The sequence below is a fragment of the Dermacentor variabilis genome, chromosome 4 (genome assembly GCF_050947875.1).
Source record: "Dermacentor variabilis isolate Ectoservices chromosome 4, ASM5094787v1, whole genome shotgun sequence".
NCBI lineage: Eukaryota > Metazoa > Arthropoda > Arachnida > Ixodida > Ixodidae > Dermacentor > Dermacentor variabilis.
The window spans coordinates 108,823,696-108,839,995 of record NC_134571.1 but is presented as its reverse complement, the minus strand read 5'-3'; the positions used below and the strand labels follow the sequence as shown (position 1 = coordinate 108,839,995).

At 48.5% G+C, this 16,300-nt stretch overlaps 1 protein-coding gene across 1 annotated transcript in view; it reads right to left on the bottom strand.

Moving 5' to 3' along the window:
* Nucleotides 1–14,361: 14,361 nt before the first annotated feature.
* LOC142578293 (uncharacterized) overlaps nt 14,362–16,300 on the bottom strand; it is a 33,901-nt gene continuing 31,962 nt past the window's right edge. Inside the window, exon 5 of the mRNA XM_075687691.1 lies at nt 14,362–14,956. Within this exon, the coding sequence (XP_075543806.1) occupies nt 14,687–14,956 (270 nt within the window). The 3' untranslated portion in view covers nt 14,362–14,686. The remainder of the gene's footprint in view (nt 14,957–16,300) is intronic.

Genomic DNA, 16,300 nt, shown 5'->3' with positions numbered 1-16,300 from the left:
TTATTTCTGAAGTATACACTGTTGACTCTGTCCTACCAAGTGAGCACATTAATACGCAAAAAAACGAGGTGATGAATGTCTGCTCAAGATTGGCGCACAGATACGACCATGCATACATTTCTGTTTTAATAACCACGAGTACTTTTGCGGTTTAGTTAACTCATATGAATGTTTTGATGACCTAATAGCTCACAATAAAAAAATTGTGGCACCAAAGTTTTTAATGTGAAGCATTAGAATTGGCGCTTGGTTTATTCTTGTCCTGCCAGATAGCCTAAAAAATAAAAATATTGCTTCAGTAGGTATAAGGTTCTCTTCATTCTTAGAAAGATGTTGCCATATGCAGAATATTGATCAGGACAGGGTAACAAAATAACAAATCCCATTTGATGATCTGCTAGTTAGGCTATAGTTGCATGTGCTGCCAGCAGAGTATATAACCTCATGAGTTTATTTTTCGCGATCACTAGCTCTTTGAGATGCTATATGATCCTGAACTAACTTCAGTACCAACCAAGTAGGTTCAAGGTGCAACACCCAGCAGCTGCTGTCAAGTGAAACTAGAAAGGTTTATAAAAACCTTAGCTAGAAAGTTGTCATGAATCAAATAAAAATTAGTCATCTGCAGTAATGCCGTGTGCTTGCAAGTACTCTTTTGCTTTCTTTGTGTTTTGTTTTCTACTCCTGACGGTGCTTGGCATCCTTTATTTGCAGTCCCCATGATGCATCAACGAAACAACTTGTAAGAAGGTGTTTGAGAGATGAAAAGATTTCCTTCCTCTATTAGCAGCATGCATGTGAAGCACTTCCTTATAGTGCTATTGCATTGCACTTGAGATAGCAATATATCTCTTACTACAAGTAGCAAGACATTTTGCATCCAAGTCTTGCTGCATAAGACCAGCTGCTTACAGGGTATCCGTCAGTCTGCTTCTGACAGCCACTTAGCAAGTCGGATGCTTTGCTTTAGCATAGATGCCCACAGCACTTGCGAGACTTATTTAACTCTCTTTTTCTGTATGTTGTGGTTGTATGATGTTGCACGATACTTCAATGTTACACTTCTATTATGAAAATATTTAATATCGTGCAGGCTTTGTACAAGCAGGTATGTGCAAATTACTTAAGGTGGCTATACGTATACCAGTGTTATGCCTTCGTCTTTTGGCTTGATTACAAAGAACAGATGCACTCATTGGTGCTACACTGTGATTCAATAAGCCACAACTATGTGTAATAATTTAGGATTGTTTTCATATAAAAGTAATGCTATCCAAGCATTCTCCTGCATTGTCAGCAGTTTAAGCAATTTTTCTACATTGATGTGTTCGACTCTGAGTCATGTAGTTTTAAAGTGTACGAACTATACAATTAATATTTCTGCATGTCTCATAAGCTCATGATTCGAGACATTTAGTCACATGTTCAATTAATCTGTGCATGCAGCCTGGTATTACATGACTCGTTTTTTTTTCTGCAGTTACCTCACTTTGAAGCATAACAAAGACTACACAATTAAGTAAACAAGACTAAATGAGTGCAACAGGAAGAGTGCTCATCCTGTCTGGTTTACCTTCGATGTGTAGTCTTTTTCTTACGATTCGAAGTACCTTCACGGAACCTTACAACTCACTGAAGTTTTTGTTCTGCTAAACCTTCAAGTTACAAACTGCTGACATGATAAAGCTGGATTTTAGTCAATGTGTCATTAAACGTACCCAATTTTGCAAGCACTTTCAGGCTGCCTTCAGCACATTACATGACCCCGGGATACTTGCGGAAACTAAGCAGCTAATGTCCTTTTGCAGAAGTTAATGCACATATTTGTTTGAAGCTGTATTTACCTGTTCTTTATATATATATTGTTACGGTTAATGTTAAACCGGCTTTATTCAAGGGACGAGATGGATGGTAAAGTCAAGATGGCGTCCTGAGGCTGCACCAGCTCACTTCTTCTTCCTCTTCTTCTCGCCCGGCTCATGCCGTAGCAATCCCCGGTTGCCAGACGAAGCCCGCTGGGCAAGTCCAAATCACTCTGAAAGCGTAGGGTGAAACCGCTTAAGACGGGCAACATGTACTAACTGGGTCCGGCTAGACCGACGACCAGTCGACGTCAAGCGTGCCACTACGTACGTCAAGTCACTCAAGCGATCTACGATGACGAATGGGCCCGTGTACTGAGGTAAAAACTTTTCGCATAAGCCACGTTTACGTTGAGGAGTCCACAACCACACAAAGTCTCCTTTGGCGTACGAGACAGACTGGTGTCGGCTGTCATAGCGCTCTTTCGATCGGTCTTGCGATGCCACAGTACGAAGACGAGCGATACGCCGGGCTTCTTCGGCAAGACAAACCGTCTTGGCAACAGAGTACTCGCTGTGAAAGTCAAACGGTAGTATAGTGTCAATGCAGCTTAGCGGTGAACGTGCGTAAAGGAGATAAAAAGGACTGTAATCGGTCGTCTCATGCTTTGCAGTATTATACGCATAGGTGATGAAGGGGAGTACGTCATCCCAGTCCTTGTGATCGGAAGATACGTACATGGCCAGCATGTTAGTTAGAGTTCTGTTCGTACGTTCTACAAGCCCATTTGTCTGAGGGTGATAAGGCGTTGAATGACGGAATTGCGAACTGCAGAGACGAAGCAGTTCTTCTACGGCGTCCGCAACGAACTGACGACCGCGATCGCTAATGATCACACGGGGGGGACCATGTCGAAGAATAATGAAGCGAAGCAAAAACGTTGCAACGGACGCAGCTGTTGAAGATGGCACGGCCGCCGTTTCCGCGTAACGGGTCAGATGGTCGACACATACGATCACCCATCGGTTGTCGTTAGATGATCGGGGAAATGGGCCCAGAAGATCGATACCCACTTGTTCAAATGGCAGGCGAGGCGGCGGCAGAGGTTGGAGAGGACCTGGCGGAGCGGTCGTAGGGCGCTTGTAGCGTTGACATTGTTCGCAACTGGCGACGTAGTGCTTGACCGTGTCCCGCATTCTGGGCCAGTAAAAACGCTCCTGTGTCCGGTTCAAAGTTCTTATGAATCCTAGATGGCCAGAGGTCACATCGTTGTGCATGGCTCTCAGTATGTCCGTTCGCAGACTCTGCGGCACCACCAGAAGGAAGCGTGCGCCTTTAACCGAATAATTGGTCTTGTAAAGCAGGCCGTCACGGACACAAAATCGACCGGTGGCTCCAGGACGCGATGCGGCCACAAATAGAGGTTCCAAACCAATATCATTTTCCTGCTCTGCTTTGAAAGTCATCGAGTCTGGGAATGTAGAAGAAATGGGAGCAAAACAGTCATCAAAATTGTCTTCGTCACACTCCGTCGTCGTCAGAGGAAGGCGGGAGAGACAGTCCGCATCTGCGTGGCGACGCCCGGACTTGTAGGAAATAACGAAGTCGTACTCCTGCAGTCGAAGAGCCCAACGTGCCAGTCGTCCACTCGGGTCACGGAGATTCACCAACCAGCACAACGCGTGGTGGTCAGTAATGATAGTGAACGGGCGTCCGTAGATATAAGGTCGAAATTTGTGGACAGCGAAAACAGCTGCCAAGCATTCTTGCTCGGTCACAGTGTAATTGCGTTCCGCCTTAGTCAAAGAGCGACTAGCATAAGCCACAACGTGTTCAGCTCCTTGATGACGTTGCACAAGTACGGCGCCGATGCCGATGCCACTGGCATCAGCGTGCACTTCCGTAGGTGCGCATGCATCGAAGTGACGCAATATGGGCCCTGATGTTAGTAGAAATTTTAGCTGACGGAACGCGTCGTCGCAAGCCGATGTCCAGTTGAAAGGGACGGCTTTTTGGAGAAGACATGTTAGGGGGTACACCACGTCGGCGAATCTTGGGACGAAGCGCCGAAAATACGAGCACAGGCCCAAGAAACTCCTCAACTCCCGCACTGACTTCGGTGCTTCGAAGGAGCTGACTGCCTCAATCTTCCGTGGATCTGGCCTCACACCGTTTTTGTCGACCAGATGCCCAAGTACTAACGTCTCGGTTTCTCCAAAACGACATTTCTTGGAATTTAGGATCAAGCCGGCTTGTTTGACACAATCCAGAACAAGATTGAGACGGCTGTTATGTTCACTCAATGTGCTGCCAAAAATAACCACATCATCGAGGTAGCACAAACAAATTTCCCATTTAAGTCCTCGGAGGATAGTATCCATGAATCGTTCGAATGTTGCTGGCGCGTTACAAAGGCCGAACGGCATAACGTTAAATTCATAAAGACCGTCTGGTGTCACGAAGGCCGTTTTCTCCTTATCGTCTGGGTGCATGGGTATCTGCCAATACCCCGATCGCAAATCCAGTGATGAAAAGTAGGCAGCGGAATGTAGACAGTCGATGACATCATCAATTCTAGGAAGCGGATACACATCCTTTTTGGTGACCGCATTCAGTTTCCTGTAATCAACGCAAAACCGCCACGATCCATCCTTCTTCTTTACTAAGATTACTGGTGCTGCCCACGGACTAGAAGACTCTTGGACAACACTTTTACGCAGCATGTCTTTCACCTGTTCAGCAATAACTGTCCTCTCTGCTGAAGAAACGCGGTAAGGCTTTTGCCGAATGGGGTGCGCAGATCCGGTGTCAATTCTGTGGCGAGCACGAGAACGCGGGAGTGAAGCCTGCTTGTCGCCTTGTGTGAAATCGAACACAGAAAGATGTGCCCACAAAACTTGTGCGAGAGCGCGGCGCTCATGTGAGGGCAGTGCCTTGTTGATCATTCGTAGGATCTGCTCTTCAGAAATGCTTCTTTGGGGATCGCTAGTATGAGACTGCTCCTCCTCGCTTAGAACTGTAATGGAGCTGTAAGTAATCTCGTCAAATTCAGCAAGCTTCATATCACGCGGGAGAACGGCAGGGACGCAAGAACAATTGAAAGCCCATAAATTGGAGGCGCCATTCACTACTCTCACGACAGAGCGTGGTACAAGTACATCTTTCTTTGCGCAGCTCGACGTAAGTGGCTGGACTTGCGCGTCAAACGATGAAAGGTCGGCAGCAGCGAAATTGACAGGGATACGTGACAGCGACCAAGGCGGTAGCAGCAAATCGTTCGAAACAACACAATAGTTTTTCACTGGTAAGGATGTGTCGGCAAGGGTGGCGAGAAGTGCGCTATTCAAAGTAATTTCGCCTGTGCCACAGTTAACGGATGCACCACAATCCTGAAGAAAGTCAATCCCGAGAATCACATCATTAGTGCATCGCGGTAGTACGAGAAATTCTGTTTTAAGATCTTCTCCTCCGAATAAAACACTTGCAACACAAATACCAAGGGGAACTAGGCACTCTCCGCTGACACCACGAAACGTCACACCATCATTCCACGGGAACATAACTTTCCTACCCAGCCTCTCTTTGAAAGTCACACTCATGACGGAAACGGTAGCACCAGTATCCACTAATGCTGTTGCAGGTATACTATCAATTAACACACGCACTTTGTTCTTCACCATCATAATAGGCAGAGGAGTATTTCGCAGATACACAGACTGTCCGGCGACCTTACCTCCATCGGCCGCGCCGGCTAGTTTCCCGACGGCGGTGGAGACGTAGCACGTCGCCGTGGTGACGGTGAACGGCGTTGGCGACTGGTTGGGGGCGTCAGGCTGCGGTCAGAAGCTGGCGAGCCACTCCTTCTACTATACTGACGGAAGGTATTCCGAGGTGGCGCGCCTGTGGTGTTTGCAGGGTCTATCGGCCAACGGTCGTTATAACTATCACGTCCAAAATTAGGCCAAGTTGGTGGTGGGCCATATGTTGTTGTCTGTCGGCGCCGGCGACAAAAACGAGCAATGTGTCCTGAGGCGCCACAGCTGTAACATACAGGAGATGCGCGACCGACGTTGTATGCCTCGGAGTCAACCCTGGGACGCTGCGAATAATAAACGCGATCTTCCGAATTCCGATTCGTGGTGGTAGCTCGACGAGTTCGTTGATCGTGCGTCATGTCGTCGGGAAAGGTACGTCGGTGCTGTCGCAGCTGATCACCTCGACAGTCTGCAACGCCTGGCATGACAGACAATGCTGATACAGCAGATGCATCTTCTTGAGGTTGGTTGGAAGCGCAACCAAGCTGTTCGACATGCGCCCCTTTGGTGTGTCGTTCAAGTTCTTCGCGGACAATTTGCCTTATAGTTGCCGCAAGGTCAAGTTGAAAGCTGTAGTTGTCGTTTTCGTCAACGCTTGCCACCGTTGTGACATTTGCTAGCCTGCCAAACTTTGGCGTGATACGGCGCAGCTTCAAGGCCTCAAATGTGCGGCAATGCTTGATGAGGTCGGCGACCGAGGCGAGACTCTCCTTTCCGATTAAATAATTGTAAACATCCTCGGCTATGCCTTTGAGAAGGTGTCCAACCTTGTCCTCTTCGGACATTCGAGGATTGACAGTCTTGCAAAGCTTCAGGATCGCCTCTATGTACGTAGTACAGGTCTCACCTGGGACTTGAGCGCGCTGAAGCAATGTCTGCTCCGCCCGCTTCCGTTTCGTGGTGGAATCGCCAAAGCACTCTGTGAGGTGAGTAACGAAGCTGTCCCACGTTGTGAACGTATCTTCATGGTTCTCGAACCACACTAGCGCCGTGTCTGTGAGGAACAGAACCACATTGTCGAGCTGAGTCGTGGAGTTCCAGCCGTTGTACTTGCTCACACGCTTGTAGTGGGTGAGCCATTCCTCCACGTCTTCGCCGAATTTTCCAGAGAAAGGGCGGGGCTCCATCTGATGCATCCAGGCGCCGGTTGTTCGCACTGGAGCTGCCAGAGAAGGCTGTTCGTCGCTGCTGTGGGACATCGGGATCTCAAGCGGTGTTGGAGGCAGTCGAGCGAGGCGTCGGCTCCGGCGTGGCACTTGCTGCAGCAGCTCCGTCGTCTTGGTCGAAGTACCCCGCACCTCCACCACAAAACTGTTACGGTTAATGTTAAACCGGCTTTATTCAAGGGACGAGATGGATGGTAAAGTCAAGATGGCGTCCTGAGGCTGCACCAGCTCACTTCTTCTTCCTCTTCTTCTCGCCCGGCTCATGCCGTAGGAGGAGGAGGAGGAAAGAACTTTATTGGGTCCTGAGGAACCCCTTCCCACCCACTCTTGGTTTAGTGGTCGGCAGGGGTCGCGGGCCGCACCCACGTTGGGACGGGAAGCCCGTGAGCCTCCGCCCTTTCGTGAGCCCTCTGGACGGCCCGGAGCTGGGTCTGGTGGTCGTCGCTTCGCAGGGCGTCCATCCAGTCTTCTTCTTTGCTGAACACGGTGCCGCTTAACGCGGAGCATTGCCAAAGCATATGCGATAGCGAGCAGTACGATTCGCCGCAATCCGGACATTGCGGCTCTACGTCCGATGAATAAAGGCTCATTCTGCCTCTCGAGGGGAACGACCTTGTTTGCAACATTCTGAATATAGATGACTGTGGTCTAGTAAGTTTAGCGTGGGGGAGCGGGAAGGTCCTCCTCGACAGCTGATAATGCGTGGTTATTTCGTTGAAGGTGAGCAGCGGGTCTCGGTGCTCCCCTCCCTCCCCGCCACTTCGCTCGCCACGATCGCCGCGGTGCGTGAGTCCTCGCGCGCGTCCGTGTGCCAGCTCGTTGGCGTTGGGAAAGTCGGGGTGCACGTCGGCCCCCATGTGGGCTGGGAACCATTTGAGGATGTGATGACCCGCGGCTCCCGCACTGCCGAGGATGGCCGCCGCTTTCCGCGATATCGAGCCCGAGGCGAATGCTCTGGCCGCCGATCGCGAATCTGTGTATACGTAAGGGCGTTCGGGGTCCCTCATTGCCATGGCTATTGCCACCTGCTCGGCCACCTCGGACGTTACCCCCTTGACCGATGCTGCGTTGATGATCGTGCCATCCCAGCGTATCGAGACGGCCGCGTACCGGTCGCTGCGCCCGTACTGGGCCGCGTCTACAAATGCCGCCAGTCCCGGACAGCTGGCGGTTGATTTCAGCAGTGCTCGGGCCCTCGCCCTTCGGCGCCCCTCGTTGAATTGCGGGTGGACGTTTCTCGGAAGCGGTTCTACCTTGAAAGTGCCCCTGACCGCCGCGCTGAGCGCGACGCTGCGTGCGGTGCACTCTGCCTCGGCATTTATTCCTGCTTCTTCTAGGATGCGTCTGCCGGCCCTGGTGGTCGACAGCCGCACGACCTGTGCCTTGGTCTGTGCTTCGATTATTTCTGCTAGCGAATTGTGGACCCCTAGCCGATCGAGCCGCTCCGTGCTTGTACTGATCGGAAGACCTAGCACCCTCTTGATGCTCTTGCGCATCAGTGTGTCTATCTTGGCCGCGTCTCTCTTGGTCCATTTTAGCGCCGAGGCTATGTAATTTACGTGACTCATGAGGAAGGCGTGGTAAAGTCTGATGAGATTGCTCTCGCTGAGCCCTCCCCTGCGGTTGGTCACCCTGAGGATCAGCCGGAGCATGTTCTCCGTTTTGGACGTGAGACTCATGACCGTTTGGGTGTTACCGCCTTTAGCCTCAATTAGCAGCCCCAGGATTCTTATAGTGTCCACTCTGGGGATCGGCTGGCCGTCACTCGTGTGTAATTTGATTGGTATTTGATCGATCGGCGTCAAATTCCTCATGCCTTGTTTCGAGGGCCTGTAGAGCAACAGTTCCGATTTGCTGGGTGACAGACGGAGTCCCGTTTCCTTCAGGTACTCTTCCGTTGTGTCCAGCGCTTCTTGAAGAGCCCGCTCGACTTCTGCGTCGGACCCTCCCGGGCACCACACCGTAATATCGTCTGCGTACAGGGCGTGATTGACGTTGGTCACTCTCGTCAGCCGGTCCGATAGCCCTTTCAATGCTAGATTGAATAATAGCGGGGAGAGCACCGCCCCTTGTGGGGTGCCCCTCGCGCCCAGCGTGTACCAATCGGACGTGGCCTGTCCTATTTTGATCGTGGCTTTCCTGTCTCTGAGGAAGGAGCCTATGTAAGAGTGGAATTTCCGGCCGAGCCCCATCACCGAGATCGTTTCCATTAGAAATCTGTGTTTCACCGTGTCAAACGCTTTCGTTAGGTCCAGGGCCAGTATGCCCCTGGTGTCTCTGGTTATGCCGTCGATTATGTGCTTTTTGAGTTGTAACATTACGTCCTGTGTGGAGAGGCCCGGTCTGAAGCCCACCATGTTATGTGGGAAGAGGCCCTCTCTCTCTATGTACCGCGATACTCGGTTGTGTATGGCATGTTCCGCCGTCTTGCCTACGCACGAGGTCAGCGATATTGGCCGCATGTTTTCCGCCGAAAGTGGTTTACCGGGTTTCGGTATTAGTATGACCGAGGCCTCTTTCCAGACCTCTGGTACTTGTCCCGTTTCCCACGCTCTGTTGATTTCTTCGGTGAGCTTCTCGACCGACTTCCCGTCTAGGTTTCTTAACAGTTTATATATATATATATATATATATATATATATATATATATATATATATATATATATATATATATATATATATATATATATATATATATATATATATAAACAAATAACGATTGTCTGCACTGTGTCTGCTCAATCGAGAAGGTTACGTGTTTAAAAGTTAGTGACCTTTCAGAACCTATGTAAAAAAATAGTAATGTTCACTGCTATTAGACCCGCACTGTCATCAATACTATGTAGCAAGGGGACAGCAGTATTTCTTATAGTTTATGGCTTCGTAGATTGCTGCACAAAGAAAACTTTGCAAGGGCATGGCATTGTGTTGTGTTGACTTGTGCTACTGTGTATACACACATTCTCGAGCAACTATGCAGGTTCTAACCTACAAGTAATCAGCGAGTCATTCATGCAGCTGGAAGTAAAGTGATCCCTTAATGTAAATGCTGAAAAATGTTGAGTATGGTGCAACCAGTGAAACTAGGACAAAGCGAATGCACTAGCTATCATTTTTATTATTGGATCATGCACACCTTGGAAATGAACATTGTACAATATACCGAATGGTTGAAAATAAGCATGTTGGCGAATCTTCAAACTTATAAAATGGAGCGCTGATTGACGAGTTCAGAAAAAAAAAACAACTCATGGTTCCATCCGTGTATTGTCCTTTTTTGTCCTGCCATTTACTGATCCCCCTAATAAGTTGCAAAATATGTGTCACAGCCATTCTGTATGCTTTGAACAGACATACTTCAAGCTGTTCGCTAGTTCCAATTATAAGGTGTCATTTCCCACACATATTTTTGCCTATCAATTGCAATAAAAAATTTTCATACGACCAATTTTATTGTTTTCTTTCAAGAGATTATATTTTAGGTAGTATTGCACACTAAAAGTATATATCCACATATGTGCTGAAGGGACATATATTTCTGAAGCACACCATATATAATGAAGTCAGTCCTGCATCAAATACTATTGTCTTGAAAATGAATTACAATGTAATTTTGTACCTTAACCATTTATGTTGCCTATAAGCAAACAGAAGAGCAGGACAGTAAAATATGAGCCTGGAACCAGAAAGTTGGTCTAAAATGTTTCACTCTCACAACTCTTGAATTTCCTGTGCAAGGCACAACAAGCCCATCAGAACACCAAAATAATTGTGTATTAGAAACAAAAAGAAAACTTTCAGGATTTCAGAAAAAGTGCTAAGCCTTGCCTAGCTTTCAAGTTTGCTAACATGTACAGTCGCCCAAATCTTTAACTGGTGTGCGGGAGCGGCGACTTTTCCGTGCGTCAGCGCCGTTTGACGGGGCGAGGCTGGAAACAGTCTGAGGCTAAGCGCATGCGGACAAAGCGCGCTCAGCTGGGCCCATCGTCTACTAGGCTGTTTCCAGCCTCGCCGCGTCATACGGCGCTGACGCCCGGAAAACGCCCGGAAAAGTCGCCGCTCCCGCACACCAGTTAAAGATTTGGGCGACTGTACTAGGGAATGCAAACATACTCACTTTCGAGCTGGAAAATCCAGCTGGAAATGAAGCTGGAAAACGCTTTCCCAGCTGGTATTGACCTCCCATTTTCGTCTGGGATAGTTGCCAATAAAACCAGTTGTTAGAGCTTATGTGTACGTGTCTCCCTTTTTGTGGTCGTCTGTTTGCGCTGTTACCCATGTGTTTCAAGATGAACCAACTCGCTCAAAAAAAGAAGTATTGACGAAGTTCTCTAGAAACACACAAGTTAATCTTCACAACGCGCACTACTGCAGTGAAAGGAATTCCCACTGGCTGGCACAAACATGACGCCAATACCAGTAACCGTTTAAATTGTGGTGCGGTATTTTTGATGGCAACATCATCAGATCCATCTTTTTTGACAACACAGTAACGACGCACCACCACGTCAACGACATTCTCGAGGGCCCCGTGAATGAACGAAGTCTGTTGCAACGTTCGCACTTGCGCACTTTCGGAACCGATCTGGCTTCAACACGGTGGCGCTCCTGCGCATAGTAGTAGTCAGCCTCGAGCGTGGCGCGACAAGCTTTTTCCTTGACAGTGGATTGGCCGGCACGGACCTGTACCCCGGCCTGCAAGGTCGCCGGACATGACACCGCTAGACTACTTTTTGTGGGGTTACGTGAAAGATCGCGCGTGTAGAAGCGGAACTACCACACCGGACGCCCTAGAGGCAAGAACAAGTCTCCCACGGGATTGCAACGTCGTCGGTCAAGGCTTCAACAGCACATCTGTTGGAAAGAAGCAAGTACTGCATTGCTTCAGACGGTGACCTGTTCGAGCACGCGCTAAAAGTGGCAGTGGAAAATAACCGCTCAAGATGTGTTTAAACGTGACAGTTTACCGCACCTCCATGGTGTCACGCTATCCTTACATAAAAAAAAAGCTTGCGACAAAGATAGAAACCGGTAAAAAACTGCTTTGTTTTGCCTCTTTTCGGGAGTTAAAGGGGTAGAAAGGGCAAATGGCTAAACCAGTTGCACATTTGGATGTTTCTTTGTGGACAGCTGAGACACCTTATGTGCTTTCGGTTTATCTTTTATTGAAATAAACTCCTGAGTAGCTCCTTTCTGTTCTTCCGAGAGCTGCCTTCTTTCTTTTTTCGTGCTCTTTTGCGCAGTTATTTTTTAACATTGGTTGAATTTCTTTTGTAGCTTTGTTTCATGGTACGCGAAGGTTAAAGCTATCCCGAGTGCCTCAGGATCGAGCACAACATTCTTGCGACAGCAGATGCTGACGCTCATCGCACCACGCTAGTTAGGTCGCGAAACCTCTCGAACCTTGTACGATGCGGCGATAAACGAATGCAGCCGTACATCTTTCAAAGGTTGTTTGGAGGCGGCTTGAGTAGCCGCGCGCGAGCGCGCACCTATTTCATATTTCGCGGGCTTTTGTTTTTTCGTGGATAAACAGCAAGGCACACTTCAGCACGAAATAAATGCTTGATTCGGAGATTAAGGTGCCCTGCAACTTTGTAATCGGCATGTTCGCCATTCAAGCAATAATTAAAGAGCTCACTAATTAAAAATACTTCGTGATTAAAAAAATACTGGCTGTGAGTCCATATGACTGCCGCTACTATGCAGACGGTACAAGTTCTCTGTAGAGCTCTTGCGTTTTTTTTTTTTAATCTTGGTCCAAGTTAACTGGGACACCCAGTATATAAAATACTGGAAAAGGCACTCAACCATTTAGGTCCTCCATACTGCCGCGCTAGTACTGCTTCAGTTCACAGTACAAAAACCCCAGCAAATAAATAAATGAAATAAATATGAAATTGAAATTTCAACCGCAGTTTATTTCTTCGGAATGCTTTCCTTGGCTTCATGATCTGTTGGCTTTACAGAGTCACGATTACCAAAAATTTAGCCCCAGATCTGTCAGTCCCGTCGTGGGATTAGCCGGGTGCGCGTTTTATCGCGCTTTGCTGGACCAAATAAAAGTTTATTCACTCACTCACTCTTGCAAACGAACTCCTACCCAAATCCGGCGTCCCTTAACAGCATATATCCCGAGATTTATCCGAATTGTTCTTGCGTGGCGTGTGGTGAGGTTGCTAATTTGCCTCATATGATCTGGGAGTCAGGGTCGCTGGGCCTGAAGTTCACCAATGAAGAGTGGAACGCGCTCCCGCGAAGTCCCCTCTTTGAGGACCAAATCCTAGCCGTCCAGCGCGCCCGCGATCGGGCCGGCAGGCTAGACCTGTCAGACCCGTCGTGGGATTAGTCGGGTGCGCGTTATATCACGCTTTGCTGGACCCAGTAAAAGTTTATTCAATCGCTCGGTCTCCCTTCTCTCGTTCACACACACACACACACTATATATATATATATATATATATATATATATATATATATATATATATATATATGAGGGCGAATCAGAAAGCCTTTGCCCCTATGTTTGAATAAGGTGCATACAGCTAGGTAATTACAATACAAATATACGTACTATTCTAGGTGCTACTGTAAAGACCGCCTCAAATAGCCCCCTCCCGACAAGTCTCTCAACAAGCATCAATCGACCACGTGGCAGCTCTTACAGACGCGCACCTATCCTACACCGTCCCTGTATCATCACATCTACCCCGATGCCTTCACACCCAGCTGCAAAACATATGCCAGGCGCCGCGCGCACATCTTGGCCACATCTTGGCACGCCCCGCAGCACCACACAATATCAAACACAGCGCCAGTCCTACATCCAGGATCACCGCGCCCGAGCAGTGGGAGGCCACGCTGCTCAGTGAATGGCCGGAGGATCAAATCTCGGTTGTCCGGCTCGCCGACGACGCCGCCAAGACCCAAGGTGTCGCCGCTGCCTGGGGAAGGGGGGCTCCAGTGGGGCTAGTCTCACCCCCCCCCCCCCGCCACACACACACACACCATTTTCCCACATAATCCCTACACCGGTTTAGACATTTGTCCCATCGCAGCAATAAATTTGACATGCCCCTGTGGTAGAATCCGCACGCGCGCGGCCTCAACGCTTATTGTCATGCGAGTCTTCACGGAATTTTGCGAACTCGCAACACCACCACCTCACACTTCTTAAAGCGAGACAATTTCTCCATACGTGCACTGCATTTCCCTGTGGATTTCGATGGGCGTTGGTCCTTTGCCCCATAAAAACCGAGTCACGCCTCCTTGCTCGTACGCCGTGAACGCATGAAGCACAACCGCCATCTTCAACAACTGTCAGCAGCGCCGTGCCACGGAGCTACCGGCAGATAAAGCCGTGCCAATCCAGCAAAGATCCGCCGCTGGGAATTGGTATGTTGACTTCGCATCTGCAGCCTTATTTTTGGCTAATAAAAATAGGGGCAAGAACTTTCTGATTCGCCCTCATATATGTATTCACATATGTATTCTAACTATTGAACATGTTATAATCTATGAGTGCGCTCTCCCCCATTGCACAATGCCTCTAGGGACCTGTAAGGTATCCTTAAATAAATGCAATATTTACGCACATATATATATGCTGCAAACATAGACACAAATCAACATCCGCACAAGTCCGTCGTAGGAAGCTGTGCAGCGCACTTGCTTCACCGTATACATCGCTGAATACATATGGCTCGTCTGCATCATGACTGCATGAAGATACAAGCAAGCGGTATAAAAACAGGAGGAGCTAGTAAAGTCAAATAATCGCGCGTTCACGCGCCTGGGACGCGCAGAAGTATGTAGATCCGCTAAATTCACGCTCGCTCTCAAGATCTCTCCGCTGCACCAAACGTTCTCGCAATCAGCGCATCTTGGCTCGTCGATGTGACGTCATTTCCTATTGCTCCGCGAATTCTCCGCTGCCTGATCGCCCTCCAGGAATCGGCACTTCTCCGCCGGGTTCATGGCCGACTTGTCGGAGCAACGGAAGGCCGCGGCAAAGGGCGCGAAGTTGCGCGCAGCCGCATTGCAGGGGGGCGACGAGCGCCTCCCAGCGCCGTCCTCCTGGCACAGACTGAGGCACATGGTCATGAAGAAGACCTGCTCTGCGGTGAAGTCCTCCAAGCCTTTCAACCGCGCTTCTACGGTGCCGCTGACGGACTGCGCATGGGTAAAGGACGCGGATGTCAATAGCTAGTGTGTACCACCACCACATCACGGAGGAGCTCGCGGAGTCTCCACCGCGCAACCCTAGCTTATACATCCAGGGCACTGCAGTAGATCTGCAAGTACGACAATCTGTCAAACTTTCGTAAAGCAGCGAAGGTCTATGCATGAAGGATATGCAGCGTCAACTCCTCAAAGGATGGCTCACTCCAACAAAGAAGGAATCTACGGAGGTGTCACTGGCACTCTTGCAGTGACCCAGGAGACTGGTGTTCTCTATCACATATAGAGAAATCCTTTTACTGTCGGATTCCTACCACCTCTCTCAATTATCCAGCATCATAATCCTTCTTCCTTTTTTTTTTAGTTAGGCCAGGAGCCATACTCTCTGAAATGAGTGAATTCATTCATTGATCAGCACTGGTAATAGTAGAAGAACCACTTGCAAATCATATATTGGGCTATCACATTTAAGGTTTGCGGAATTTCGAAACATCGCTTGTGGCAGAAAGCCCAATCCTTGTCCTTGAGCTGGATTATTCGAAGAAGCGGACGTTATCAGCCCGGGACAGCGAAAGAGGTTTTCTGTTAATTAACAGAGGATTCCTCATTAACTTCCGAAGTACCTCACAGCACATATTGCACCTTACGAATTCTAACCGCGGTGAACTTGCAAGGCGTACCCACTTGAAGTTAATTGCCAGCATGAAACCAGTTTAAATAAAGTTATTTCCCAGAGTGTGAGACGAAATACGTGGGCGTACCAGGCGACGTTTGTGCTTCAATGCATGAAATATCGTTTTCTTAAAAGAAGTGAAACAACAGTGGAAATTAACGGGGTGTTTGATGGCGCACATCTCGAAAACCATGCCATCCTCAAACTTTGTTCCAAATGAATATGCCTTGCAAGCTTACCGGCTACAATTCATAAGTCCCAATATGTGCCGTAATGTAACTAATTAAAAAGCGAATTAGTGAATTTTGACCAATTAGTTGATTATGCGTTTCGATTTCTCGTGCATTAAGTAATGTCCGCCTATTTGAATAATCCAGCTCAAGGACCAGAATTATGCCATCTGCCACAGGAAATCTTTAAGTGTTCTGAAAAACTTTGAAATGATCGTACCGAATAGTGGGCATTAAGACCAGCACTACAAGGTCGCGGGATCTGATCACAGCCACGGCGGCCGCATTTCTATGGCCGGGGGCGAAATGCGAAAACACTCGTGTACATAGATTTAGGTGCACGTAAAGAGCCCCAGGTGGTCGAAATTTCCGTAGTCCTCCACTACGGCGTGCCTCATTATCAGAAAGTGGTCTTGGCACGTAAAACCCCAT